General features: G+C 53.8%; 2 protein-coding genes across 6 annotated transcripts; one reads left to right on the top strand and one right to left on the bottom strand.

Moving 5' to 3' along the window:
* RXRB (retinoid X receptor beta) lies at positions 1 to 16,952 on the bottom strand. 4 transcript variants are annotated; one of them, XM_083426165.1, is made up of 10 exons: positions 16,701 to 16,952; positions 12,911 to 13,143; positions 10,718 to 10,871; positions 9,241 to 9,420; positions 7,027 to 7,196; positions 6,285 to 6,414; positions 4,073 to 4,205; positions 3,870 to 3,961; positions 3,608 to 3,713; positions 1 to 1,615 (listed from the first exon to the last, which is right to left on the bottom strand). In XM_083426165.1, the coding sequence occupies exons 2-10, from the start codon at positions 13,040 to 13,042 to the stop codon at positions 1,468 to 1,470; spliced, it is 1,245 nt and encodes a 414-aa protein (XP_083282291.1). In that variant the 5' UTR covers positions 13,043 to 13,143; positions 16,701 to 16,952; the 3' UTR covers positions 1 to 1,467. The 4 variants fall into 4 exon arrangements, with proteins under 4 accessions (XP_083282291.1, XP_083282290.1, XP_083282289.1 ...); XM_083426164.1 differs by having other exon boundaries at positions 6,964 to 7,196; positions 16,701 to 16,919; XM_083426163.1 differs by lacking the exon at positions 16,701 to 16,952 and adding an exon at positions 16,441 to 16,671.
* Positions 16,953 to 17,339: 387 nt separating this feature from the next.
* SLC39A7 (solute carrier family 39 member 7) lies at positions 17,340 to 25,857 on the top strand. Of its 2 annotated transcripts, XM_083425834.1 has the most exons (8): positions 17,340 to 17,652; positions 18,849 to 19,419; positions 20,354 to 20,522; positions 20,670 to 20,744; positions 22,542 to 22,667; positions 23,461 to 23,571; positions 23,709 to 23,905; positions 24,698 to 25,857. In XM_083425834.1, the coding sequence occupies exons 2-8, from the start codon at positions 18,859 to 18,861 to the stop codon at positions 24,947 to 24,949; spliced, it is 1,491 nt and encodes a 496-aa protein (XP_083281960.1). In that variant the 5' UTR covers positions 17,340 to 17,652; positions 18,849 to 18,858; the 3' UTR covers positions 24,950 to 25,857. The 2 variants fall into 2 exon arrangements, with proteins under 2 accessions (XP_083281960.1, XP_083281959.1); XM_083425833.1 differs by lacking the exon at positions 17,340 to 17,652 and having other exon boundaries at positions 18,685 to 19,419.
* The last annotated feature ends 1,568 nt before the right edge of the window (positions 25,858 to 27,425 follow it).

The raw sequence follows: 27,425 nt of genomic DNA, 5'->3' as shown, positions 1-27,425 counted from the left end.
TGGAGAGGGGGGAGAGGGAGCCCCCCCTCCGGAAAGAGCAGCTTTTATTAAAATCAACATGTTCCAGAAGCAGAGATTCAAGTTGGGGTGTGTGAGTTTAATAACAGAAATAAAATTAATGGGGGGGGGGGGGAAGCAGCGAATGAATATGGGCATGCTGAGGGAGGGAGGGGGAGGCCAAATAGAGAGCCGAGCCATGCATGTGGGTCACCGCCAGCCCCCCCTGACCAGGACACCCCAAGGAGAATGGAGGAGGATTAAAGACCCAAAGGGATATGGGGGGGGGGCACTGGGTTCCTCCCCACCGACCTTGAGAAGGTCAGACGCCTAGGTGGGGGAACATGAACCGCATCAACCGAGCTCTGCCCCCCCCAAAAAATAATCATAATTTTATTATTTATATGCCATCCATCTGACTAGGTTGTCCATGACATTCTTAGGGAATGGAGGAGGCAAAAAATGGGAACATCCTCAGCCTTGGTTTTTTTTTTGGGGGGGGGGGTTCCTGGCGTAGAGAGAAACACATGCATGGAGGGGGGCTCTCTATTTTCCCACCCTCCCTCCCCAAACTCCACACCTCCTTGCATAGATGAGGAACAGGGCCACGTCCAAAGTGCTAAACCAGAAATTTTAGGGGGTGAGGGGAGAAAGAGAGGAGAGGGAAAGGGGTTTGCTTAGGCCTCTACCGGGGGGGGGGGGGGCAAGAATCTAGGAAACCGCATTTTCTGATAACCATTATTGAGGTAAAAACTCGACCCCTTCTCCCTACAAGCTTAGCATTCCCCAAATACTTTAAAAACCATTTTTTCTTTTTTTTAAAAAAAGTGCCCCTACTTTGGGGGTGAGGGGGCTGTCGGCGGGAGGTTACAATGCCCCTCCCCACATTCTCTAAAATACAGTCTGTCGCGGGAATCCTCTTTGGGGTCGGGAGCTGCACCCCAAAAGCCCCCCGCCCGGCCCCTCACAAGCACTGTTTGTCTCCGTGGGGCAGAGGGAAGACCTCGCCCCAAAAGCCTGCAAAGCTCAGAGGTGGGCAGGGGGGGCTGCGCAGGAGACCCACGGCAAAGAGAGGGCTGCCCTCCAAACACAGTACCATGCCTTTAAAAACCCCGTTGAGGGAGGGGCAAGGAGGTGCTCCCCCAAAGGTAAACTGCCCCCCAACAGCCCTGGAGTGTGTCAGGGAGATCTGGCCAGAAAGCGACCCCTCCCGTGTCCCAAACCCCTAAAAATCCATCCGTGGAGGAAGCCAACGTCACCTCACTTGGGGGGCTCTTCTGGAGGCGGTGTGGGGTGTGTGGGGCAGACGTGTCGGGGGGGGGGGAGAGGCAGCTGATGGGATGGCCGTTGTCGTGGCGAAGAGAGAGGCGAGTGAGGGGCACCCAGTCCGGCCCCTGCCGCGATCCCCACAATAGCGCCCCCTTTCTTTCTGTCGGCAGGAGTGACTTGGGGGGAGGAGGAGGAGGGCGGTCAGGACATCTGGTGGGGGGCTTCCAGCATCTCCATGAGGAAGGTGTCGATGGGGGTGTCCCCAATCAGCTTGAAGAAGAAGAGGTGCTCCAGGCACTTCAGCCCAATGGATCGCAGCGCAGGAAGACGCAGGAGCAGCTTGGCAAACCTGGAACAAGCGGGGAGAGGCGTCAAAGTCCCCGGCTGGCAGCGGCGGAACTCCCTGCCACAGGACGCAAGGGGAGCCTCCCTCGGCGGCCGCCCTGCCCCCCCCAAAGGCCACTTTCTGGACCTTTCCACGGGAGGGGAGCGAGAATATCCCAGGGGAGAGAAGTTATGGAACTGGGATTTAAAATTTACGGCATGTTACACACTGAAAGAAAACTATGTGAAAATGATGTGCTGCTGGTATTTAATTCCCGGTAAATCAGCAAAAATGCATAAAACGGGGTCAAACGTATGTTGGAAAAGGAAAAAGAAGGCAACTTTTATCACGTGTGGTGGACATGGAGGGTATGTGAAAATGATGTACCGTTGGTATTTAACTCCCAGTAAATACCTGCCCACCTAGCAGTTCCAAAGCACGTCAAAGTGCAAGTAGATAAATAGGTACCGCTCTGGCGGGAAGGTAAACGGCGTTTCCGTGCGCTGCTCTGGTTCGCCAGAAGCGGCTTAGTCATGCTGGCCACATGACCCAGAAAACCTGCGGACAAACACCGGCTCCCTCGGCCAAGAAAGCGAGATGAGCGCCACAACCCCAGAGTCGGCCACAACTAGACCTAACAGTCAGGGGTCCCTTTACCTTTACTTTTCCTTTAAATTAGCAAAAATGCTTAAAACAGGGTCAAATGTATGTTGGAAATGTAAGGAAAAAGAAGGCAATGTTTATCAGACAGAGGGCCTTCTCGCTGGTGGCGCCCTCCCTGTGGAACGCCCTCCCCACCAGATGTCAAAGAGAACTACCAGATTTTTAGAAGACATCTGAAGACAGCCCTGTTTAGGAAAGCTTTTAATGTTTGATGTATTACAGTATTTTAATATTTTGTTGGAAGGCGCCCAAAGTGGCTGGGGAAGCCCAGCCAGATGGGCGGGGTATAAATAATAAATTATAATCATCATCATCATCAAATGTGGTGAACATGTAGGATAGTAAAATAATTTTGGGAAATGATATATAATGAATTGGGGGGGGGGGGAGTTTAAAAAACCCCCGAAACTTTTCTTTTAGGAATCCTAGCTGCCGAAATTAGAAGGGAGCATAAAATACTATTTATGTATGTGACCACGGCTGCATGGATGTTATTGGTCCAGAGATGGTAAGAAGATAAAGTCCCTACCAGAGAAGAATGGCAGGTGAAGTTAATGGATTATGCCAAATTGGCAAAAATGACAGGAAAAAGCAGAAATCTGGAAGGCCAAAAAATTCCAAACAAGGAATGGGGGAATATTCTAATTTATCTCAAAAACCATTGCCAACAAAACTGTTAGTGGGACTGGAATAACACTTGAGGCATAATGGTGAACTTTGGACATAAGGAGATGTAAAATATTTGTTGTTGTTTAGTCGTTTCCGACTTTTTGTGACCCCATGGACCAGAGAATGCCAGAATATTTGGATTATAATAAAAGATGCAGGAGGAAATGATTAACAACATCAGGACCCACAAAGGGGAGGGTGGAAGCCCAGAAGATTCCCTGGAATCTTGTTTTTATGTATTGGGTAAAGGTAAAGGGACCCCTGACCATTAGGTCCAGTCATGGCCGACTCTGGGGTTGCGGCGCTCATCTCGCTTTATTGGCCGAGGGAGCCGGCGTACAGCTTCCGGGTCATGTGGCCAGCAGGACTAAGCCGCTTCTGGCGAACCAGAGCAGCGCACGGAAACGCCGTTTACCTTCCCGCTGGAACGGTACCTATTTCTCTACTTGCACTTTGACGTGCTTTCGAACTGCTAGGTTGGCAGGAGCAGGGACCAAGCAACTGGAGCTCACCCCATCTGTGGTTTAACACACAGTGCCACCCGTGTCCTTATGTATTGGGTATGTGATTGTAAAATTTGATGTGAAAACTGAGTAATAAATATCTCAGGGGGCTTTGCCACAGGCGCTGTCTGCGGGGCCTTCTCAGCGCAGCCCCTCACCCCAAATCCCCGCCTGCCCGTACCTGCCCTGCTGCTCAGGATACTTCTGTTTGCAGTAGGACTCCAGGGAGGCGTAGACCTTCTCCCGCAACAGCTCCACCTCTCCGGGGTTGGAGAGACCCTTCGCATCTGCCGGAGAGGGAGACGGAGGCGCTCAGGAAAGGAGAGGGAATCAAGACCCTCCACGGACACAGGCCTCTTGCAACCCCCCCCCCAGGACGAGGGGAAGGAAGGGGGCCGCGCACCCCCTCCCCTGCTGCCCCAGGACCCTCCTCTGCCGCTCACCGGGATTGAAGAGGATGATGGCCCTCAGGCAGCCCAGCTCCGTCTTGTCCATGCGCATGTCTCGCATCTTGGACACCAGCTCTGTCAGGACCCTGGCGGGACGGAGGGAGAGCGGGGGGGGGTCAGCAGCAGCAGAAGAGAAAAGGCCCACCTACCCACCCCCATCGAGGGCGGCCGCCCCCCTCTCCCACCCGCCCGGGCACCTGTCAAAGATGGCCCCCACGCCGGCGCTGTGGGCGCTGTTGCGATGCACGTGGAGGCCGGTGGCCAGAAGGATGCCGTCTTTGACGGAAATTGAGCGGTGGGAGAAGGAGGCAATGAGCAGCTCGTTCCAGCCTGGAGGGAGAAAGGAAGGGGGGGTTAGTAATAATAATAATAATAATGATAATAGTAATAATTTTTATTTATACCCTGCCCTCCCCAGCCAAGACAGGGCTCAGGGCGGCTAACAACTGATAAAAACAAGATTCAAATACAGTATTTAAAATGCATTAAAATGCAGCCTCATTTCAAGGGAAACTCAAATCAAAAACGTTTTTTTGGGCATGAAAACGTCAAGTCTTCACCAAGGCCAACTATCCAGACTGGTCCTACGTGGGCCAGAAAAAAAGCCAGGAAGGGGGGGGGGGGATTCGCCTAATTCACGGGTGTCCAACCGGTTGACTGCGATCGACAGGTCGATCCCCAGGTGACTGTGGTTGATCGCGGGATCCTTATCGCTCGCGTTGTTTAGAATCGTGTCTCCGCTCCCTCGCTCATTCCCTGTCTCGCGTTTAGTGGGCGTTCCTGTAGCACTGCGTTCGCCTGTTAGCGGCAATTTATTGCAATTCTTCACACTTACTGTTTAAAAAAACCCTCAACAACTTTGGGACCCCCTCCAAAAAAGTCGGTAACTTTGGGAAGCCCCCGCTAAGAAAAGGTCAACAACTCTGACCTGCTCCCCTAAAAGAAGTTTGACAACTTTGAACTCCCCCCCAAAATAATGGGTAGATCACTGCCTTTTTCCCCCCCTGGGAGTAGATCGCAGTCTCTTGGGAGTTGGACATCCCTGGCCTAATTCAAAGCATTCCATGATGGTGTCTCCAGTGGGAGGGAGTTCCATAAGTTGAGACTCACACAACAGAAAATACTATTTAGAAGTTATTGTACTCCCCATCTAACGTAGCCCTTTGCTGGAGACGTAATATGGACAGGGCTTGTTGGAAATAAGATGCTTTTACTGTGCCCCACACTTAGTAAGTTTGGGGAGGAAGCGCTGGAATATATCAACAAGACGGGAAATTTTTTCAATATTCTTTCGAACTACACAGTGGAACCTCGGCTTTTGAACGTAATCCGTTCCGGAAGACCGTTCGACTTCTGAAACTTTCTACAACCGAGGCGCAATTGCAGGTCGGCAAAATCCATTGAAAAAATGGAGAAACGAAGCCGTTCCGACTTCGGAGGTGCGCTTGGAAAACAGAAGCATTCACTTCTGGGTTGTTGGCGTTTGAAAGTCAAAAAGTTTGACTTCCAAAGTGTTCAACAACCGAGGTTCCACTGTATACCCATTGTATGGAAACTGAGAACGTGGGACAGAAAAAAGGGATTCTCCATGCCCTAATATGCCATAGGGACCCCCAGTATATTCCAAAGGGGCCACAGGTGAAATTATATAAATTATACAATAATAAAAATTAACATGTAATTGTAAATCTCTTTACAAAGAGAACATCTCCCGCCTTCTGGCGGTTCCCTCGATGCAAGAAGCAAAGATACAGGGAACCAGGCAGAGGGCCTTCTTGGTAGCGGCACCCGCCCTGTGGAACGCCCTCCCATCTGACGTCAAACAACTCTCTTTTTTCCTTTCTCCTCCTGTGATGAGGCTGCTTTTTAATGTTGTATTTCAATCTTGTTTTTAAAGTTGTATTTCAATCAACTTGTTTTTATTATTGGTTGCTAGCTGCCCTGAGCCCGGTCTTGGCTGGGGAGGGCGGGGTATAAATAAAATTTGTTATTATTATTACCTGACATTTGACATCAGAAGGCAGCCCTGTTTAGGGAAGTTTTTAAAGTTTTTAATGTATTTTTAATCTTTGTTGGAAGCCGCTCAGAGTGGCTGGGGAAGCCCAGCCAGATGGGCGGGGCATGAATAAATAATAATAATAATAATAATAATAATAATAATAATAATAATAATAATGTAGGATGGGGGTGGGGGGCAACAGGAAGGAAACAAGGTCGGAAAAAGGTTGAGAAACACTGCCCCAATGGTGGCAAGAGAGACTGAAAGGGGTGAAGGGGAAGAACAGGAATGCAATTTGCCTTCACCCAGGGCTTGGCAGCTTACGGAGGCAGACTCTATTTGGATAAAATGCAGTGGTATTTGGCCCGGGCGTCCGCAGAGGGTCCTCTGCCCCTCCCCCCCTCACTCACCCGCCCGGAGCAGGATGACCTGGTCGTCGAGGGGCAGCTCGGAGAAGTGGGGGATCCGCTTGGCCCACTCCACCAGGGTGAAGAGCTGCTTGTCGGCCGCCTGGCAGATGTTGGTGACGGGGTCGTTGGGCTGCAGGGGCAGAGAGAGGGAGGAGGCCGGGACGGTGGGTGGGCAGGTTTCCGTCAGGAGAAACGCCACTCCCCCCCCCAAAAGAAGACACCCCTGCTGTGCAAGAGACCAGGACCCCCGACCCACCCCTGCTCGGCCCCCCACACCCACTCCCCGACCCGGCTGGGGGCCCCGCAATACCCTTCCAGCCCACCTAGTCCAGCACCCTATTGCTGTGATTAAACGCAGCCCTTCATCACAAGAGCTCAGAGGCCAGCCTGAAAGCAGCACTCGAACCCAAGACCAGCGTTCTCCTGCGGCTTCCGGGCGCATTTGCTGCCGCTGACGGTGGATGCCGAGCGTGGCCTTTGGGGCCCCCTCCAAAATGAACCCAAATCTGGCGGCAGCAACCCTCTCCCGCTGCGGCAAGGAGTTCCGCAGCTGAACGACGCACTGCCAAAGTATTCCCGGCGAACCAGCTGCCCTCCACCGCCCTGGGGCACCGCCTCCCGCGAGCACCCCCTGCCCCCCACCGCGCCTCATTTCCCTCTCCCCCCGGCGGGTATTTACCTCGTTGACGTCAAACGTCCGGGGCGAGCGTTCTGATCCCGCAGCACCACCACCCCAACTCACCGAGCTGCCCCCCGTGGCGCCGCTTCCCTCGACCCCCTGGTCCGACTTCTGCTCCACGGCCAGCTCCGCCTCCAGGATCTTCTCCACTGGCATGTCCTCGTTGGCCCCGCCCCCGGCCAGGTCCCCCTCCCCGTCCTTGTCCTTCCCGCGCTGGCGCTCCTCCTGCACCGCTGTGGGGGCCCCCGGGAGAGCGGGGGGAGAGAGAGAGAGAGAGAGAGGCGGGGGTGAGGGGCGAGACGAGGGCGGGTCCCAATCCCCCCCCCCAGGAGAGCAGAGAGAGAAGGGAGAGGGGAAAGTCGAGGAATCACCCCAACCAAGCACAAACTTCATCCCTCTCTCTCTCTCCGCCTCTGGGTCAAACCCGTCGGCTGAGAGAGAGAAGGGGGGGATTCTGGGTAGGCGGGACGGGAGGCGCCACCACCGAGGAGGCCTGGTGGGGCGAGGCAACGCGACCCCCGCCACTGCTCCCCCCGAACCCAGAGGGAGCACGGGCGGGGGTCCCTGCCGGGGGGGAAGGGGTGGAGGACGAACACAGAGATCAACCGCTGCCGCCACTGGGCTGTTGGAACTGCTACCCCTGGACTGCCTGGACCGCTCCCCCCCCAGTCCCCCCCCCCGCCCCAGTACCCTGCGGGGGTTTGGTTCCACGGCTCCCGTCAACCTCTGGGTTGCACTGGCCAAGAGTTCGAGTCCAGCCAAATCTGGATGATGCTGATTTGAGGGACGGAAGGCTCTCTCCCCAGCTACCTCAGGGACCTACGCTGTTCCGCTATGCCCAGAACTGCCTCAGACGGTGGGCTGCACCTCCCTGGGGGCTCTCACACCTGCCCTCCTTCTCCTTAACCTTCTGCAGTCAAAGCAGCCGCCCGCCGGCGCGAGACAGGAGTAGGAGCAGTGAGTGAAAGGAGGGTGGGCAGCCCGTTCCCTGCACAAGCCCTCGCTCAAGGAAGCTACCCTCTGGCTACGAGTCGTCAGCAAGCGCTACGTTCTGGCAGGCGCCGATCGCAGAACAGAAAGGGACCCCGGGGGCCATCGAGCCCCACCCTCCGCAATGCCAGAACCACAGCTAAAACAACAGGGCAGAAGAGTCAACTCATGAGAGTGGCGCTGAGCCAGCCAGGAATGGGCGCGGCACTTTTGGTCAGTCCCGTGTCCGGTTCTGGGCATCCCAGTTAAAGAAGTGAGGGGGCAGCTAAAGCCGCAGAGGACAGAACTGGGATCCAAAATGACCTTAACAGATTGGAGAATTGGACCCAGGCTAACAGAATGCATTTCAACAGGGACAAACGTCAGGCTCTGCACTTAGGCAGGAAGACCCACCTGCACAAATAGAGGATGGGGGACACCTGGCTGACTAGCAGTACGTGTGAGGAGGATCCAGGGGTCTTGATGGACCACTAGCTGAACCTGAGTCCACAGGGTGATGCAGCAGCAAAAAAAGCTAATGCGATTCTAGGCTGCATCAAGTCTAGTGTCCAGATCAAGGGAAGTGGTAGTCCCACTCTATTCTGCCTTACTCAGAGCACACTTGGCGTACAGTGTCCAGTTCTGGGCACCACAATTTAAGAAGGATGTTGACAAGCTGGAAGATGTGCATAATTTATTATTTATACCCCGCCCATCTGGCTGGGCTTCCCCAGCCACTCTGGGCGGCTTCCAACAAAATATTAAAATTCAGTAATGCATCAAACATTAAAAGCTTCCCTAAGCAAGGATCAAGGATCTAAAAACCAAGCCTTATGAGGAAGGGTTGAAGGAGCTAGGGATGTTTAGCCTGGGAAAGAGGAGACTGAGAGAAGACATGAGAGCCTTCCTCAAATATCTTACGGGCTGTCACATGAAGGAGGGAGCATGCTTGTTTTCTCCTGCTCTGGAGGGGAGGACTCGAACCTGTGGCTTCAAGGAGATTCTGATTAAATACCAGGAAGAATATTCTGAGAAAAGGAGCTGTTATACTGCCTCTCTTGGGATATGGGAGCTTTTTAAGCAGAGGCTGGTGGCCATCTTTCAAGCTGTGATTCCGGCAAGGCGGGGGTTGGTCTAGATGACCCCCTGGGGTCCCGTTCCCACTCCACGAATCTACGAGGAAGCCGACTCCCTCCCTGCAGCCCTGACTCTCTCCCCGCCCCCTGCAGCCCCCCTGCCTGCCTGTCCCTGGGAGGCCCCTCCCCCTGCTGCAGCCCCCCCTGCCGCCCCCTCCCTCCCTCCCGCTACCTTCGCGCTTCATGCCGGTGGCCAGGCATTTCTGGTAGCGGCAGTACTGGCAGCGGTTGCGCTGGCGCTTGTCCACGATGCAGTCCTTGTTGTCGCGGCAGGTGTAGCTGAGGTCCTTCCGGATGGTCCGCTTGAAGAAACCTTTGCAGCCCTCGCAGCTGTAGACCCCGTAGTGCTTCCCTGGAGGGAGGGCGCCGGACGGACGGGGTGAGCGGGGGCAGCAAGGGGGCCGGGCGGGGCGGGGGGTGGAGGAGGAGGAGGAAGGCCAGCTCCTCGCCCACCCACCCACCCTCCCCACCCCCAGGGCACCTCCAACGCCCTTCACCTCCCCACCCAAGCCAGACCCCAGGCTCAACCCATTTTGCAGGGTCACAGAACTGGATACCAGGGGGAGGCACCCGGCCCTTGCCCTAAAATGCGGGAATTTCCTTGGCCTCAAAATCTCCCCAACCTTATCCCCCCGTTTCCCAAAGCATCACCCCCCCCCCGGCAGCCCTTGGCCAACCCTTCCTTCTTCCTTAAATGCGCCACGAATCCAAGACTGTATTAAAGGTAAAGGGACCCCTGACCGTTAGGTCCAGTCGTGGCCAACTCTGGGGTTGCGCCGCACATCTTGCTTTACTGGCCGAGGGAGCTGGCGTACAGCTGCTGGGTCATGTGGCCAGCAGGACTAAGCCGCTTCTGGTGAACCAGAGCAGCACACAGAAACGCCGTTTACCTTCCCGCCGGAGTGGTACCTATTTATCTACTTGCACTTTGATATGCTTTCAAACTGCTTGGTTGGCAGGAGCAGGGACCGAGCAATGGGAGCTCAACCCGTCGCGGGGATTCGAACCGCCGACCTTCTGATCAGCAAGTCCTAGGCTCTGTGGTTTAACCCACAGCGCCACCTGCATCCCTAAGACTGTATTGGACCCCCTAAAAATCCAGCTTAGCCCAGTTTGGAGACCGGGAATCCCACACGAGGCAGCGGGGCCAGAATACACCCAACCCTGCTTGTCTTCCTCTGGCAGGACCTCGCCCGGATCCCGTCTCTGTGCAGAGCCCAGAGTGACAAAATACCTCCCTCCATGACTATGGGGACACAGAGAGACCCGCCCCTTGCTTGCCACCCCAACCACTAAGGCATCTTTGCATTACTATTATTATTATCCTTTTGCTAGCCCTAAAAGCAGCTATGATGATAATGTCACAACATTATTTAAATCCCACTAATAATAATAAGACATTATTTAAACACCCACCTATTATTATTATTAATAATAATAATATGGGAATTTAGGGGCTGTTCCAGCTCCCTCTCTCGACTCCCCCGTCCAAACAAGCTAGAGACTCCCCCCCCCCCGCTACCCAGCTGCCTCGAGCCCTGCCCCCCCCCGCCAGAACTGACTGACCGCCCTGCCCCAAACGCCCGCCCCCCCCCCCCCGGAGACACCGACTCCGCCGACTGGGGCTCCCGCGAGGTCCGCACGCACACCTGACGACCGGTCGCCGCAGATGGCGCAGAGCCTCTTCCCGGGCATGATGGCTCCGTGGGGGTGGCCGGCCACCACCCGCATGCCCAGCGGGGGCTTCACGTCGTCCGAGCTGCTGACCGAGTGGAGTCCGGACAGGTTGACTGTGGAGTTGATCTGCGGAAGGAAGGGCCAGAGAGGGCGCTCAGTCGTGCGGCATTTAGACTGGCCTGACTGTTCACTCAAGGAGCAGCGATCGGGATGTAAAGCGCTGAACAACTGAGGTCTCATTACCCGCCGAATCGCCTCCCCCCAATGCGCCTTAGTTCTTAGTCTATAATAATTAATAATAATAGTTTATTATTTATACCCCGCCCATCTGGCTGCGTTTCCCAAGCCACTCTGGGCGGCTTCCAACAGAACACTAAAATATTAAACATTAAAAGCTTCCCTAAACAGGGCTGCCTTCAGATGTCTTCTAAAAGTCTGGTAGTTGTTCTCTTTGACATCTGGTGGGAGGGCGTTCCACAGGGCAGGTGCCACTACCAAGAAGGCCCTCTGTCTAGTTCCCTGTAACTTGTTCTAGTTTATTGACAGTCTGAAAGTATTGCTGTCAATTTCTCTTAGCGAGAATTTTGTTGTTACGTCTTTCTGTAAGTCGCTTTGAGGCTCAGTTGGGGTTTTTTGTGGGGGTTTTTTTACAATCACGCAGGGTATATGAACGAGAGGAAATGAAATAATTTTTCATTTTATTACTGACATATTAAATTCCTTGGTTGCATTTTCTGCCATGGCTACCCAAAGCAACTTACAACCCCACAGCACATGCATATATTTGATTTTTTTTGTGGGGGGGGGGGTGATACAATGCAAAATACAAAAATAAAAGCCAAAGGCCTGGTTGGAGAGGAATGTCCGTCCCCCCGGGAGCCTGAAAACGTGTAATGAAACTGCCAGGTGAGCCTCCCTGGGAAGAGTGTTCTGCAAATGGGAAGCCACCACTGAAAAGGCCCTGTTCTCAGACTACCATCCTCCTGCCTATCCATCTGCCTGCATTAAATTCTATTAACGTTTTTTATGCCAGTTTTCCTTTTTCCTAGGCTGTTAGCTGTTCCTACTTATCCATAAGCTGCCTTGATTCCCATCAGGGAAAAAGGGAGGGTATAAATAAATATTATAACAACAACAGCAATGCTTTGTAGGTCAAAAACAGCACTTTGACTTGGGCCCGGGAACTAAGCGGTCGCCAAGTTTATTTACTTGTTCTTCTGTTTATTTATTTTCCATTAGAATTTGTATACTGCGCTCCATTTGTAGCTCTCAGGGAAGCCCACAACATACAATTGCAATATAAAAAACAACAAATAATAATAATAACAATCTCTTTTAAAAGGGCAACGGATGTCAATCAGCCAAAGGCCTGGTGAAAAATGATAATGAAGGCATCAGCTGAACTTCCCTGGGAAGAGTATCCCGCAAACAAGGGGCCACTGCAGAAAAGGCCTGTTCTTGTGTGGCTGCCACCTGGACCTCTCATGGAAGAGGAACACGAAGAAAGACCTCAGAGTTGGGTCCCGGGAGGTTTATAAGGCCTGACCTGAACAACTTACGCAGACAGACCCACCCCATGCCCAACCACATCTGCCTCATAATAATACTAATAATAGTAGTAGTAGTAGTAATACTACTACTACTACTACTAATAATAATAATAATAATTTATTATTTATACCCCGCCCATCTGCCTGGGTTTCCCCAGCCACTCTGGGTGGCTTCCAACAGAATATTAAAATACAATAATGCATCAAACATTAAAAGCTTCCCCAAACAGGGCTGCCTTCAGATGTCTTCTAAATGTCCGCTAGTTGTTTATCTCTTTGACATCTGGTGAGAGGGCGTTCCACAGGGCGGGTGCCACCACCGAGAAGGCCCTCTGCCTGGTTCCCTGTAACTTGGCTTCTCGCAGTGAGCGAACTGCCAGAAGGCTCTCGGCGCTGGACCTCAGTGTCTGGGCAGAACAATGGGGGTGGAGACGCTCCTTCAGGTATACAGGACCAAGGCCGTTTAGGGTCCCAAAAGTCAGCACCAACACTTTAGATTGTGCTCAGAAATGTACTGGGAGCCAATCATGGCGCAGAAGGCACAGATCTTGGCTTCCAGCCCGTTCGCTCCCCTTCACCCAGCTCCCGGAGGGCGGCGGTGGTGAGCAGTCTTACCTGGGGGCTGCTGACAGGTCCGTAGCCGATGGAGGGTGTCGCTGGGAGTCCCGGGGACCCCATGGAGGAGCTGATGACAGGGAAGGGAGAGCCCAGGCCGCTGATAGAGGTGGTCATGGCGGAACCGATCATGGAAGGGTGCAGGGGAGCCGAGGGCTCTGGCAGAGGGGACGCTCCGGTGCCTCGCAGCGGTGGGGAGGAACTGAGAGAAGAGCTATCCGGACTCCGGCAGCCTGGAAGGAGGGGGGAGAGAGCGTGAAAGGTGACTCTCACCCCTCTGTGCTCGTGAAGACCGGAGAGAGATCCAAGTCTGAAATGAGCCCCCGCAGCCTCCACCCCTTCCGGCGTTTCCCCAGAACTGCTCACTCCGGATATTTTGCAACCCTGCAAGAGGCGCCACGAGACTCAAGGGCTTCCTGGCCGCCCGCCTCTGGTGGGGAAGGAACCCCGGAGACCGGCACCCAGGCGCCTTCCCTCCCTCCCTCCAGTGCCCAGTCAGAAGCTGGAGCTCGGAGACAGCCAAGGAAGCCAAATGCTGGGAGGTTGAGAACAGTTTGATTCTTTTTATGGAGCGTCCAGTCCCAGAGGCAGCCTATCTTGATTCCTAGATTCTCAACGCCCCCCTTGGCCTGATCCTGCAGCAGACTCCTCTTACATTCTTATGTTCTACTCTCTTCACAAACAGCTTCACGAACAGAGGAGAGGGAGCTGGTGGATTGAGCAACTGCCACTTCCTCCTTCCTTCAAAACAAGCTGCGACTTTGGGATCGTTCCCACACAACTTGCGCACCCCCACGCAGCTTCCTCCCCGCGGCAGGGCCCGTCTGCCCCGGACTCTGCCCCCTTCTTGTTCCCAGTAGTGCGACTCACGCAACACGTTGGCGGTTAATATACACAGAACAATAATTATACATACTTTATCAACCTTCTGAGAAAAATACAAAACATTACACAGAGCCACAAAGACTTGCGAACTACCCAGCCTAAAATGAACCTGTAATGTCAGGTTTCAATAGATTTTTCAAATGCTTAACTCAGGTTTTTAGATAAGTTCATGAAGATACCAACAAAAGGTAAGTTCACAATACCGAGATGCTAGTAGAGTTGTAGATAGAGACAGGCCGCTCTTCTGTACTACAGAAATTTGATTTTATGTATAATGAATATGTATTTTTGATTTAATTGATCATTTAGAAGTGCATCAAGCTATTTCAAATAAGATTTGGTTTGAATTATTATCAGTGAATATCAATATACGTATCAAGACTTTGAGATTAGACCACTGAAGAAGCCCGGAAAACTATCTTGTGAGTGTGCTGCCTGCAAGCCCCAGTTAAAGGGCCCCATCGGGGGCGAACAGCAGCCTTTTGATTACTTGGACTGCCAGGGCGAAACAGCTGCAAAGCCCTTCTTGTTCCTGGCAGAAGAGCACACAAACCCCAGCCCTTCTGCCAGGAGCCACCTGCGCAGCAGACAGTCTCCAAGCGTCCTGTGGTGGTGAGTTCCAGGGGGCCCAGGATCTCCCGCCCCTCACAGGGATCGGCACAAGGTTATTCAGAGCAAGGTGTGCATTCCTCTTTTGAAAGCCCTCCATGCTTTGGGGAGCATGGGCGGAAGGAAATGGGGCTGGGCTGCTTTGAGATGGGGAAATGGGCAGAGCAGCCATTGGGACCGTCTCTGGAGACCACTCAGACCAGAAGGACATCAGCAGAGCCTGGCTGCTAGACCAGGCCAAAGGGGGCCCATCTATCTTGTCCAGCCCCTGTTCTCACAGTGGCTGATCAAATGCCCCAATGGGGAACGAGCAACCAGGAAGCGCCTCTCCCCTCCTGAGGTTTACAGCAATCAGTATTGTATCACAATGCTCACAACTCACAGATATATAATCTAATCGCCAAATGGCACCTTAAACCTGGGTTATGGTTGCCACAATGGAATGTCCAGGCACCTTTTATTTTACCCCAACGAGGTTTGTTGTTTTTATTGTTCATTTCATTTATTTACATTCAAAATAACAAATCTCAAAGGCAGCTTGCGGCACGTTCACGCATCAAACAAAAACATCCAGGATAAAACTAATTCAGTCTTCCAAGGGAAATATTTCAGATCCTTCGCCAAGTGACATTTGGCTTTTTTCATATTTATTTACCTGCTTAATTTATATAGCTGCCCCACGGCAGAAGGACTCTAGGAAGCCAGTGGGGGGTAACGGTGAGAGTGTCAGGTGAGGGCCTGGCTCACGGAGTGAACTTTGGCAAGTCGCAGCCTCTTCTCCTACCTCGCAGGGTCGTTGTAGGGAATAACTGAGAAGGGAGGGCGTACCATGTGCTCCGTGGAGAAAAGAGTGTGATATAAATGTGGTAACTACAGCCCACTGTCTTCCTAGAATACTTTAAAATATAAACTGATATAGAAATGAAATGAAAGATAATACATTTCATTGGGGGGGGGGGGAATAGCGCCTAGACAATCCGTTGTGTGGCAACCAAAACCTAAGTTTAAAAGCGACATTTGGGTGATCACCTTATACACCTGAGCTTCTAACACTGGTGTTAGGGAGACTGAACTCTCCCCCCACCTTCTACATATACACCCCTCCCCTCACAATCTCAGTTTGGGTTTTGTTGCTTCTCTGGTGGCAGAAAGGACCTTGGGCTGCAGTTAAATCTTGCCTCAGGGCCCCTGTGCGTCTATGTTGGTGCAACATCTAACTGCCTGGGAGAGCTCAAGGGGTGCAGAGCAGAGGCCCACCATGGCCTGATCCTGCTCCTCCAGCATCTTCTGCAGCCCAAAAGGAGGGGCAAGGCGAGGGGGCTGCTCTGAGAGAGCTTCCCTAATCCCACTCGCAGGGGGTTGGGCTAGATGACCCCCTGGGTCCCGTCCAAGGCTGCAATTCTAGGATTCTTGTTTTTAAGCCAGGGAAGCGAGGAGGAGGAAAACTGCACCGCTTGGGTCTCTGCCTAATGCTGCTGCTGCTTCTCTTAGTTGCAACCCTTGTGCAGAGAGGGCGGGAGTCTTAGAAGACATCTGAAGGCAGCCCTGTTTAGGGAAGCTTTTAATGTTTAATAGGTTATTGTATTTTAATATTCTGTTGGAAGCTGCCCAGAGTGGCTGGGGAAACCCAGCCTGATGGGTGGGGTATAAATAATAAATTATTATTATTATTATTATTATTATTATTATTATTATTATTATTATTATTATTATTATTGCCAGAAGCAGCAGCAGGACTTCCCAAATCATTACTATTATTGTCGTTATTAATTAAATCTCGCGCTTCACCCGGAGATCACAGGCAAACAACGGAAAGGCAAAATGCACAATAATGCAGAAGGGAAAACAGAATCAAAGTAAACCCTTATTATTCTCTGCACCGCGAACACGGCGCCCCAAATCGCAGCATCCCTCCCAGGCAGATGCCCCCCCCCGTCCCTAATCTCCTTTTGGGGTGCGAAGTGGGGGGGGTGAGAGGACCCCCTTCTGTTTTGGGGGGGGCTAATCACGTGTCCGTGGGTGGGGCCCCCCTTTACCTGCTCCGGCCCGTCCCGGGTCTGCCATGGCTGCTCCGCGGGCGGATCCCGAGGGAGGCCGCGACCCCGACCCCGCCGCCTCCGCCGCCAGGGGCTCCGGGCCTCGTCCCGACGCCGACGCGGCCTCCCCCCTCCTCCTCCCTGGGCCTACCCACAATGCCCCTGGCGCGCAGGCCCAGGCGCCCCCGCCGCCCCTGCCTCGGCCTCCGCTGGGCCTCTCCGCCGGGCGCCGCCCGCCCCGCAGCCGCCTCCTCACCCACCATGCACCGCGGGGCCACGGCCGCCGCCGCCTCTTCCTCCTCCTCCTCCCGGGCGAAGGGGCCTCGGGGACAGGGCCAGACTCCCAGCAGGCACCGCGCGGGGCCAGGAGAGCGGGCCGCCGATTGGACGAGGGAGAGGGGTTTACCCGGCAGGCACCGCGCGAGGGGGGGAGAGAGAGGGGGGCCGCGCTCCGCCCGCCCGACAGGCGCCGGGCCAGCCTCCCACAATGCACCGGGGCCTCCCGGATGCGAAGCGTTTCCCGGCAGGCGCCGCGGCCCCCGGGCGCTCACAGAAAGGGGGCGGGGCGGGAGGGGAGAAGGGGCGGGGCCTCTCGTATTATAATACAATCTCATCATATATCCTATAGAAACATTTGAATTATATCATGTTATTTTATACGCACATGTATGCATATTATTTAATGCACTCATATATCTATATATATATATATATATATATATATATATAGATAGATAGATATATATATAGATATATAATATACGCATGCAAAAGTGTACTATTATACGTATATAGCATTATAAATACAGGCACGTATATAATAACCTATTTGAAGCCGGTTTCTCAGAACGGCGACGCCTCGCTCTGCCCTTAACAATCATGGCGCCCCTCGTCCGCGGAAACGGCCGTTAAACTCCAAGCGGTCGCCATCTTTGTCGAGGGCAGGGTCCGTCGCCACCGGTGGCCGCCATTTCCCCCGTCCCTCCAGTTATCGCGGGAGGGAGGAAAGAAAGAAGGTGCGCGGCCGCCATTTTTGTCGCGGGCAGCAACGCTCCGTGGGCGCCATCACAGGGATGGGCAAAGGGGGGGATTATTACCACTTTTTTTCAATGGAGGGAGGGTGGAGTTCCCGCGAGGTTTGGGGCTTGGTGGGCGGGGCTCTGCTGCCACGTCAGGCTTCAGGCAGGAGATAGCGGAGCCGGAGAGAGCCGGGTGAGAATCCTGCTCGCGGGGGGGGGGGGGGAGGGATTACCGGGGGGGGTTTCCTCGTGGCCCATAGGGGATCGGGAGCCTGGGATGGGTGGTGGTCCCTCTGGGAACTCCCCCCCCCCCGTTTGGGGGCGGGTGGGGCAGCCTCCGTGTCTGCAGAGGGACCCCACCCCTCCGTGGACCCCGCTTGCTGCCCCCTTCCTCGCCAGGGGGTGGACTAGATGCCCCCTGGGGTCCCTCCCCACTCGCAGCCTCTCCCTCCCCTCCCTGAACGAGGACCACCCCTCCCCCCCAGTCTCCCTGTGCTTGGGGGTCCCTTTTCTTTGCTGCCCCCTCCCTCTCCTCCCAACACGTGTTTCCCCCTCTCCTTCCTTCCTGAAAAGCCAGCCCTGGGGCGGAAAACGCAGCCGCCCCCTCCCTGGGGGGCAGGAAAGAGGGGCTGGGCTGAGGGTCCCAAGCCAGGGCATGGCTGCGGGACAAGCATCCTTCCCAGGCTCTGATCCTGCAAAGCATCTTGAAAAGATCTGAGTTTTTGACATGGGGGGAGCAGAGAGATGCGAGTAGACCGGCTGCTTGAGCCCCCCCCCCCCCATGTGGGTCAGTGTCTTTCTTAAAACAAGCAGCCCAAACAGAAAGTCTAGTTGCCCTTTGGGGGTCAAGGCGGCTCTAAACTCTTGTTTTTCACATGACGAACTGTGATTGAATCTCAGTTAAATATCTGGCTCGTTTAGACGACAACCTGAATATCTTTGAGAACTTAGAGGAGGAAAGTCTCTGAATCCAGGGACAGTCAATTTTATCTTAATGGTTACACGAATCGTTCACAACAAAGGAATATTATTCCCAGCAATGAGCGGGGGGGGGGATGGTAAGAGAAGACGAGCGACAACAATTAGCTATGCCGTCCTTCGCTCCTCCCACTCGGGCTGCACAGAAAAAGCCATTTGGTTCCAGAAATCCATTCCGATTGTGCAGATAAAGTATAATGGATAGAATTCTACAGGATGAGGTCTGAGTGCATGAAAACAGACCAGATCCAAGGATCCCCAAATGCTGGATATGTTCGGCAGCATCCTGGCACCCGGGCATCTTCACATGGTTGCCGGCGGTCGAAAGCCGGGGGCAAAATGCGCCTGGCACCTGGCTAATTTCGAAGGCTGGTGTGGTTGTGCAGCCCTTGACCCTCCTTCTCCCCACAGATCCGGCGCCATGGCTGCTAGCAGGTTGTTCGCGAGCCCCCAGCCCACAGACGTTGCCACCGCCGTGGTGCTCTGCTTGTCGCTGCTGTGGGGCGCCTCCGCGCAGCACGAGGGCTTTCACGGCCACGCTCACGAGGACTTCCACCATGGCCACAGCCACGCTCACGGCCATGGCCACACGCATGAGGATATCTGGCACGGCCACGCACATGACGACGGCCACACGCACGAGGGTATCTGGCACGGCCACGATGACGGCCACGGGCACACGCACGAGGGTATATGGCACGGCCACGCTCACGAGGACCACCACGGACACAGCCACTCGCACGGGGGCCACTCGCATGAAGGCTTGCACCATGGGCACTCGCACGAGGATTTTCACCACGGACACAGCCATGGGCATGAGGGCCACCACCATGGGCATGGCCATTTCCACGACGGTCCTCTCCACCACAGCAACTCCCACGAGTCTCCTGCCGGCGGCCCCAGCAGGGCCCAATCCTTCCCTGGGAACGAGAAACCTCTGCCGAGGAGGGAGAAGTTGGAGCCGCTGCAGTTGTGGACTTACGTGAGTGGTTTCCAGCAAGAGGGGACAAAGGGGCTTCCTGGATCCCCTTCCCCGGGCTCTGGGTGGGGTGGGGGTCTTTTGCTCTTTCTGGGGACGGGAGAGGCTGGCAGCGCTTTCCTCTCCGTGTTGTCTTGGAAGCAAGTTCCACATATCCAGTGGGGTTTCTTTCCTCATAAGTGCCTTCAGCAGGGGGGCCGTACAGAGAGCTGCCAGTGGGTTGATGGTGAATTCCGTGCCATCCCTTTTGCCCATTTTTTTATTATCCATTTTATTGTCCATAAACAGCAACACCCTAGAGGTCCCGGGACCTAAGGAAGTCAGCTTAGCCTCAAGCAGAGCCAGGGCCTTTTCAACACTGGCTCCGGCCTGGTGTAACGCTCTGCCTCATGAGTCCAGGGCCCTGCAGGATCTGATTTCTTTCCGCAGGGCCTGGAAGACAGAGTTGTTCCGCCTGGCCTTTGGCTTGGAGCCAATTTGATTCCCTCCCTCTCTTTCTTTTTTCCTTTCTCCTTCTGTGATGGAACTCCTATTTGGGGACTTCCCTGGCTTTTTTCTGGCCCACGTAGGACCAGTCTGGATAGTTGGCCTTGGTGAAGACCTGATGTTTTCATCCAAAAAAAATTTCCGCTGAAATGAGGGTGCATTTTAATGTTTTAGTGTTGTATTTTAATCTTGTTTTTTAAGTCGTATTTCAATCATTTGTTTTTATATTGGGTGTTAGCCGCCCTGAGCCCGGTCTTGGCTGGGGAGGGCGGGGTATAAATAAAATGTAATATCATTATTATCTGTTTTCAGTCTGCAAAAAGAGGGGCCCTCGCGAGCCCCGCGTTGCAGCGGCCTGGCCTGGCTGGCTCAGGAACTCTGGGGTTGGGCCAAGGGGCCCCTGCTGGCTGTGGGGGTGACCCTCTCTTTCTCTCCCCCCCCCCACCCGTAGGCCATTGGCGCCACTCTCCTCATCAGCGCTGCCCCCTACTTCATCCTCTTCCTCATCCCGGTGGAGTCGAACACCTCCCAGCACCAAGCCCTCCTCAAGCTGCTGCTCAGCTTCGCCTCGGGGGGGCTTCTGGGCGACGCCTTTCTGCACCTCATCCCTCACGCGCTGGGTGAGTTGAAGGGCAGCCCCCTGGTCCTGTCCCTCCACCCTGCCTCTTCCCTCCCCTCCTCTCATCCGAGTGAGCGGCGATTCCGGCGGGTTGGACTGCATGGCCTTCAGGGGTCCCTTTCACTCACCTGTTCCTTCTCCCCTCCAGAGCCGCACTCCCACCACGGGGAAGGCGCAGGACACAACCACGTGAAGCCGGAATCCCACGGGCATTCTCACCAGGGTAAGAACTCGGCGCTGGGGGACGCGGAGCTTTTTGCACTACAATTCCCAGCAGCCCTAGGGAGCCCAAAGCAGCGGCCATGGATGATGGGTGTTGTAGCCCAGTGACATCTGGGGAGCTCAGGTGGAGAAAGGCTGAGTCATCGCAGGAGAGGGCAAACATTTATTCATTTATGAGACGATAAAATAATCTTTATTGTCATTGCCCCATACAGAACAACGAAATTGAAAAAATCTACATCTAAAACTGACAAGCCTGCTATCCCAGCCTGGTTAGCCCCCTAAAAACTCTGATACCCCATAGTTAAATACAATATACTCCCATAAAGACTACCTTACACTACCAAGAACGCATTTGGATAGAAACTCTTTCTCCGGCGGCTAGTCCTAGTCCTTATAACCCTTCACCTTCTTCCAGAAGGCAGAAGCTGAAAGAGATCATTTCCGGTTGTGCACTATCCTGCGCTATCTCTGCAGGTAGTTTAGTAGTTTACCTGGACAATTTGCACTCCACTCTTGGTTGAAAACGTGCCACACCTGAGCTCAATTGAAACAAGACAGTCTTACAATTTAAAGGATGGATGGTGGTCAATAGATTGAGGTTGAATCCTGACAAGACAGAAGTAGTGTTCTTGGGGGACAGGGCAGGTGGCGGTGGAGGACTCCCTGGTCCTGAATGGGGCAACTGTGCCCCTGAAGGACCAGGTGCGCAGCCTGGGAGTCATTTTGGACTCACAGCTGTCCACAGAGGCGCAGGTCAATTCTGTATCCAGGGCAGCTGTTTACCAGCTCCATCTGGTGCGCAGGCTGAGACCCTATCTGCCTGCGGACTGTTTTGCCAGAGTGGTGCATGCTCTGGTTATCTCTCGCTTGGACTACTGCAATGTGCTCTACATGGGGCTACCTTTGAAGGTGACCCAGAAACTACAACTAATCCAGAATGCAGCAGCTGGACAGGTGACTGGGAGCAGCCTCCGAGACCACATAACACCGGTCTTGAAAAACCTACATTGGCTCCGAGTAGGTTTCCAAGCACAATTCAAAGTGTTGGTGCTGAGCTTTCAAGCCCTAAACAGCCAGTATATCTGAAGGAGCGTCTCCACCCTCATGCTTCAGCCCTGACGCTGAGGTCCAGCGCCGAGGGCCTTCTGGCGGTTCCCTCCCTGCGAGAAGCAAGGTTACAGGGAAGCAAGCAGAGGGCCTTCTCGGTGGTGGCGCCCGCCCTGTGGAACGCCCTCCCAGTAGATATCCATGAAATCAACTTTCCTTTTCAACTGTATTTTTATTGCTGTGCATCAGTAACAACAATCATTAAATAATTATTTCTACCCCACCCATCTGGCCTGGTTTCCCCAGCCACTCTGGGCGGCTTCCAGTACATATAAGAAAACATAAGAAACATTAAAAACCTCCCTATCTAGGGCTGCCTTCGGGTGTCTTCCAAAGGTTGTGAAGTTATTTACACCTTTCAACATAAGATGTAATAAAAACTGGAGAAGAGAGATCAGAAACAAACCAAGAGAAAAGGGAAAAAATACTTTTTGAAGACGTTTGAAGGCAGCTCTATTTATGGAGGTTTTTAAGGTTTGAGCTTTCATGGTGTTTTTATAAAAAATGTTGCTGTAAGCTGCCCAGAGCGGCTGGGGCAGCCCATTCAGATGGGTGGGATATAAGTAATACAATTATTGTCATTATTATTAAAATAGAAGCCACCCGGGGCAAGGGCCTGATCCTTCTGCAGTCTCTTCTTTCTCATCATCTTATCATCTCCATCCCCCCCCCCCTGGCCTCCTTCCAGGTTCTGAGCACCAGCACATGATGTCGGTGGGCCTCTGGGTGCTGGGGGGTATCGTGGCCTTCCTGGTGGTGGAGAAGTTCGTCCGGCACGTCAAAGGAGGCCACGGACACCACGGACACAGCCATGGTGGGTGCGGCCAAATCTGCCCCGGGGCCAAATCTGCCCCCTGCGCAAGTTCCTCGTTTATTCGGTTCTTTGTTCGCTTTATACACAGCCCTTTGGCCAAAGATCTCGGGGTGACGGGCAAGATAAACTTGCAAAAGGATGAAGGAATTTGGGGAAATGATCTACAACGAGCTAAAAAAAACCCGTTTTAATTAACCTTTTCCCCAAAACCGGCAGCCTTTCTCTTGGGGATTATGGGCGTGGAGGTACCGAAAGATTTAAGGAGATTATTTATGTATGGCAGCGAGAATGTTGTTAGCCCATTCTTGGAAAGGAGAGAAGATACTGACAAAATTGGAAGGGCCGACGAAACTGTTAGAATATCCCGAGATGGAACCATGTAGATCAAAAATTCAACAGAGAATGGGCTAATTATATCTCGAAGATCACTGTAAATATCTAAAAGATCATGGTAAACATGTAAAATCGTTGGCAGGCTTTGAATGATTCCTGCAACATGTCCTAATCCTTGGATGCGTTGGATAATTGTAAAATAGATTATGTTTAATATGTATAGAAACAGGTTGAGGAGGAGGGAAGTTTCAATATGGGAACAATTTACCATATTTCCAGCTTTTCTGTTCTACTTTGTTTATCTACATTATCAACGGAGAGTTGCAGCTGCGATTCATTGCATGAAATTAATAAAGATTAATTGAGGTGGGGGGAGATAAACTTGTTGCCGTGGCTTTATCTGTTGGGGGGCAGGGGGTGTCTTCCTGGCCCCCCTAAAACTTTCCTTTCCTCCCCCCAGTTCCCAAAGCCAAGAGCAGCGACGACGAGGCAGAGAAAGAGCCTTTGCGGGGAAAGACGTCCGAGAAAACCTCAGCCCCCTCCCAGGGGAAGCAGAAGCCCCCCGACTCGGGTGAGGTGGTGCATTTGGGCGAGCCCTGGATTTTTTGGGGGGGAGCGATTGGGATTTTCTAAAATGTGGGATCCAGGGACACAGCCCCCCGACTGACTTTCTCTTCTCTCTCCTCTTCTTGTCTCCCCCCCCCCCAGCCATGCGTGTGTCTGGCTACCTGAACCTGGCCGCTGACTTTGCCCACAACTTCACAGACGGGCTGGCGCTGGGGGCGTCCTTCCTGGCGGGGGGCACGGTCGGGGCCGTCACCACCCTGACGGTCCTGCTCCACGAGGTGCCCCACGAGGTGGGCGACTTCGCAATCCTCGTCCAGTCCGGCTGCAGCAAGAAGAAGGTAACGGATCTCCCTGGCAGAGACGGGTCGAAATATGTATATTATAATAATAATAATAATAATAATAATAATTTATTACTTATACCCCGCCCACCTGGCTGCGCTTCCCCAGCCACTCTGGGTGGCTTCCAACAAAATATTAAAATACAAACATTAAAAGCTTCCCTAAACAGGGCTGCCTTCAGATGTCTTCTAAAAGTCTGGTAGTTGTTGTTCTCTTTGACATCCGGTGGGAGGGCGTTCCACAGGGAGGGCGCCACTACCAAGAGGGTCCTCTTCCTGGTTCCCTGTAACTTGGCTTCTCGCAGTGAGGGAACCGCCAGAAATCCCTCAGCGCTGGGCAGATAGGGTCTCAGCCTGCATACCAGATGGAGCTGGTATGCAGGCTGAGACCCTATGGAGCTGGTAGACACCTGCCTTGGACACAGAATTGACCTGCGCCTCCATGGACAGCTGTGAGTCCAAAATGACTCCCAGGCTGCGCACCTGGTCCTTCAGGGGCACAGATACCCCATTCAGCACCAGAGAGCTCCCCACACCCACCCGTCCCCTGTCCCCCCAAAAACAGTCCTTCTGTCTTGTCAGGATTCAACCTCAATCTGTTAGCCGCCATCCATCCTCCAACCGCCTCCAGACACTCACACAGGACTTTCACCACCTTCACTGGTTCTTATTTGAAAGAGAGGTAGCGAGGTTGAGCCTCCTTCGAGAGGGGCAGTCTACCTCTGAGCACGAGGTGCTGGGCAAGAAGAGCCTTGGGTGAGACTGTCCTCCTTTTCTCCCCTCCGCCAGGCGATGAAGCTTCAGCTGGTGACGGCACTGGGCGCCCTGGCGGGCACCGTCTGCTCGCTGCTGGCGGAAGGCGTGGGCGAGGCGGCCACGGCCTGGATCCTGCCCTTCACGGCCGGCGGCTTCATCTACGTGGCCACCGTCTCGGTCATCCCCGAGCTGCTGCACGACTCGGGGCCGGTGCAGTCGCTGCTGGAGGTGCTGGGACTGGTCGGCGGAGTGGCCATGATGGTCTTCATCGCCCAGTACGAGTAGAGCGGAGGGGGGAGGACGGGGAGGGGGCCAGGCGCCCGTTTGGGGCAGCGGAGGCGGGACCAAGGAGAAACGGACAGCCCGGCCCCCCACTCCCTCTCCAGCTCCATCTGGGGTCCAGACATTTCAGCCGCTGCAGTGCACCTCCCACCCTCCAGGAGGCGCTGTGTTGGTTATGCAGGAAGAGGAAGTGGAGAAAACGGCCAGTCTGGGACTTCCCGGGAGGCCAGTTCTTCTGCTCCAATTGGAGATAGCAAAATGCCCTTTTCTATAGGGCACAGGGTGGTGGGTAGGAAGAGAATTTTAGGGTTCTCATGTGTGTGTGTGTGTTTGCGTGTCCGTCCTCTTGGCCCCGAATTGTTGGGGTTGGGGGCTCGGAAGCAAGGACCAGGGACTTGGAGGACCAGGGTGTGGGATATGGGGGAGACATGATTTGGGAAGGTGGGGGGTTAGGAGAAATCATGCTTTTTTTGCCGGAGGAGCATAGTTGCTGGCAGCCAATAATGGAATAATTCGGCGCAGCTCTGAAGGGGGGAGCTGAGGGCGTCACAGTGGGGACCCCCCTGCCCCCCAAAAGGGAACCAAACTGCGCCCCATAGGAGAATTTTCCAAGGGGATCTTTAGAAAAGCGTTTCTGCTACTGTAAAATATGACTCCTGGAAGTCTGTTCTCGCGGCCGAAGCCGGGGCAGAAATCCTGATTTATACTCCGAGGAAAAGGTGTGGGGGTTTAGGAACGGACTTTCCGTGTACACGTCATATATATATTTCTTTTCTCTCTCTTTTTTTTGCAATTTCTTTTGTAGGGTGGAGGGGTCTTACTTTGGGGCGACGGTTGTACCAGGGAGAAATGTGTAAAGGACAGGAATAGTGGCGCCTGCAATTAAAACTTACTTTTGCCCTGGAAAAAAAGGGAAAAGGCTTTGTGTACAGTTCTGCACTTGGTCATCAGGGGGCGATGGAGGTTCCCCAAGGCCACTGGGCCAGCCTTGGCCGCCCTCCTTGAAACACCCAGGCGCTGGGAACTACAACTCCCATCATCCTGCTCTGAGCTCATCTTGCTCAGGCCGACAGAACGTGATTGGTTTCCTGCTTTGCAGTGGGTTGGGGTAGATGACCTGCCGGGTGCCTCCCATTCCTGCCACCCTGTGATTCCTCGCCAGCACCTGAACTTCTTGACCAGGGAGCCGTCGAGCTGGGATTTTATTTTAAAAAATCAAAATTCCCTTTTTAGGGGGGGAAGCAGGATCCCGCCTTGGCAGCAAAGTAAACAGAGGTAAAGGAATATTTTGGGGGGAGGTAAGCAAGGGACGTGGGTGCCGCTGAGCCTTGGGCTTGCCGATCAGAAGGTCGGCGGTTCGATTCCCCGCAAAGGGCTGCGCTCCCCTTGCTTGGTCCCTGCTCCTGCCCACCTAGCAGTTTGAAAGCACGTCAAAGTGCAAGTAGATAAACAGGTACCGCTCCGGCGGGAAGGTAAATGGCGTTTCTGTGCGCTGTTCTGGTTCGCCAGAAGCGGCTTAGTCCTGCTGGCCACATGACCCGGAAGCTGTACACCGGCTCCTTAGCCAATAAAGCGAGATGAGCGCCACAACCCCAGAGTCGGCCACGACTGGACCTAATGGTCAGGGGTCCCCTTACCTTAAGCAAGGAATGACGCCAAGCACCTAACCACTGAGCATGATGACCCTTTCCCAAAAGTTGGGGGCTGAATGACCAATAAGCAGGTGGGGTGTCTTGTATGCCCAAGAAAGACACAAGAGACTGGAACAGTCATCATTTCGCAGTCCATGATCTGCTTTGCCAGGTCACAGGTTTGATTTCTGTCGGCATTTCCAGGGCCCTCCTGGCTCTGGCGTCAGAATGGTCAAGTTGGAAGGGCCCCAGGGTCATCTAGCCCAACCCCCTTTTCCCTCTGTCCCCCATCCAGCTTGAAACCATCCCAGTCCCAGCTTTGCTTTGCAAGTGTCTCTCATTGGCTCAGCGCTGGGGGAGCAGCTGCCTGGCATGCAGCAGGGCCCAGGTTCAATCCCCAATGGCAGGGCTGGGCAGAGATCTCAGGCCGCTAGTCCTTGCGGTGCAGAGCCAGTGCTGCAGCAATGGATGGAGCAACGGCCTGTCTCAGGTGTCTGTATCGCAGGTGTTTCTGTTGTCGCTCAAACCGCCCAAAGCTCAGGTCTGAAGGAGCCCAGAAAACCCAGCCTAATTGCATCCCTGTCTGACGAGAGAGGAAGCCTCTGGAGCCGGGGTGGGCTTGAGCTGCCCACCCAGAAGGTAGAAATTCAACAGGGGAAGTTTCGAATGCTGAATGCCTGTTAAAAGGTGGAGGAAGGGACACACACGCTCCTGGTAAAGCTTGCCAAAGACGCGGGCCGAGTCTCCTGCAACTTGAACGTATGGAAGTGTCGCCCACCCACTACTTAATAATAATAATTTTTACTATTTATATCCTGCCCGTCTGACTGGCTTTCCCCGGCCACTGT

This window comes from Podarcis tiliguerta, assembly GCF_965153285.1.
Source record: "Podarcis tiliguerta genome assembly, chromosome: 2".
Classification (NCBI taxonomy): Eukaryota; Metazoa; Chordata; class Lepidosauria; order Squamata; family Lacertidae; genus Podarcis; species Podarcis tiliguerta.
The sequence above is the reverse complement of the archived record's forward strand: the minus strand, read 5'-3'. Positions and strand labels throughout refer to the sequence as shown.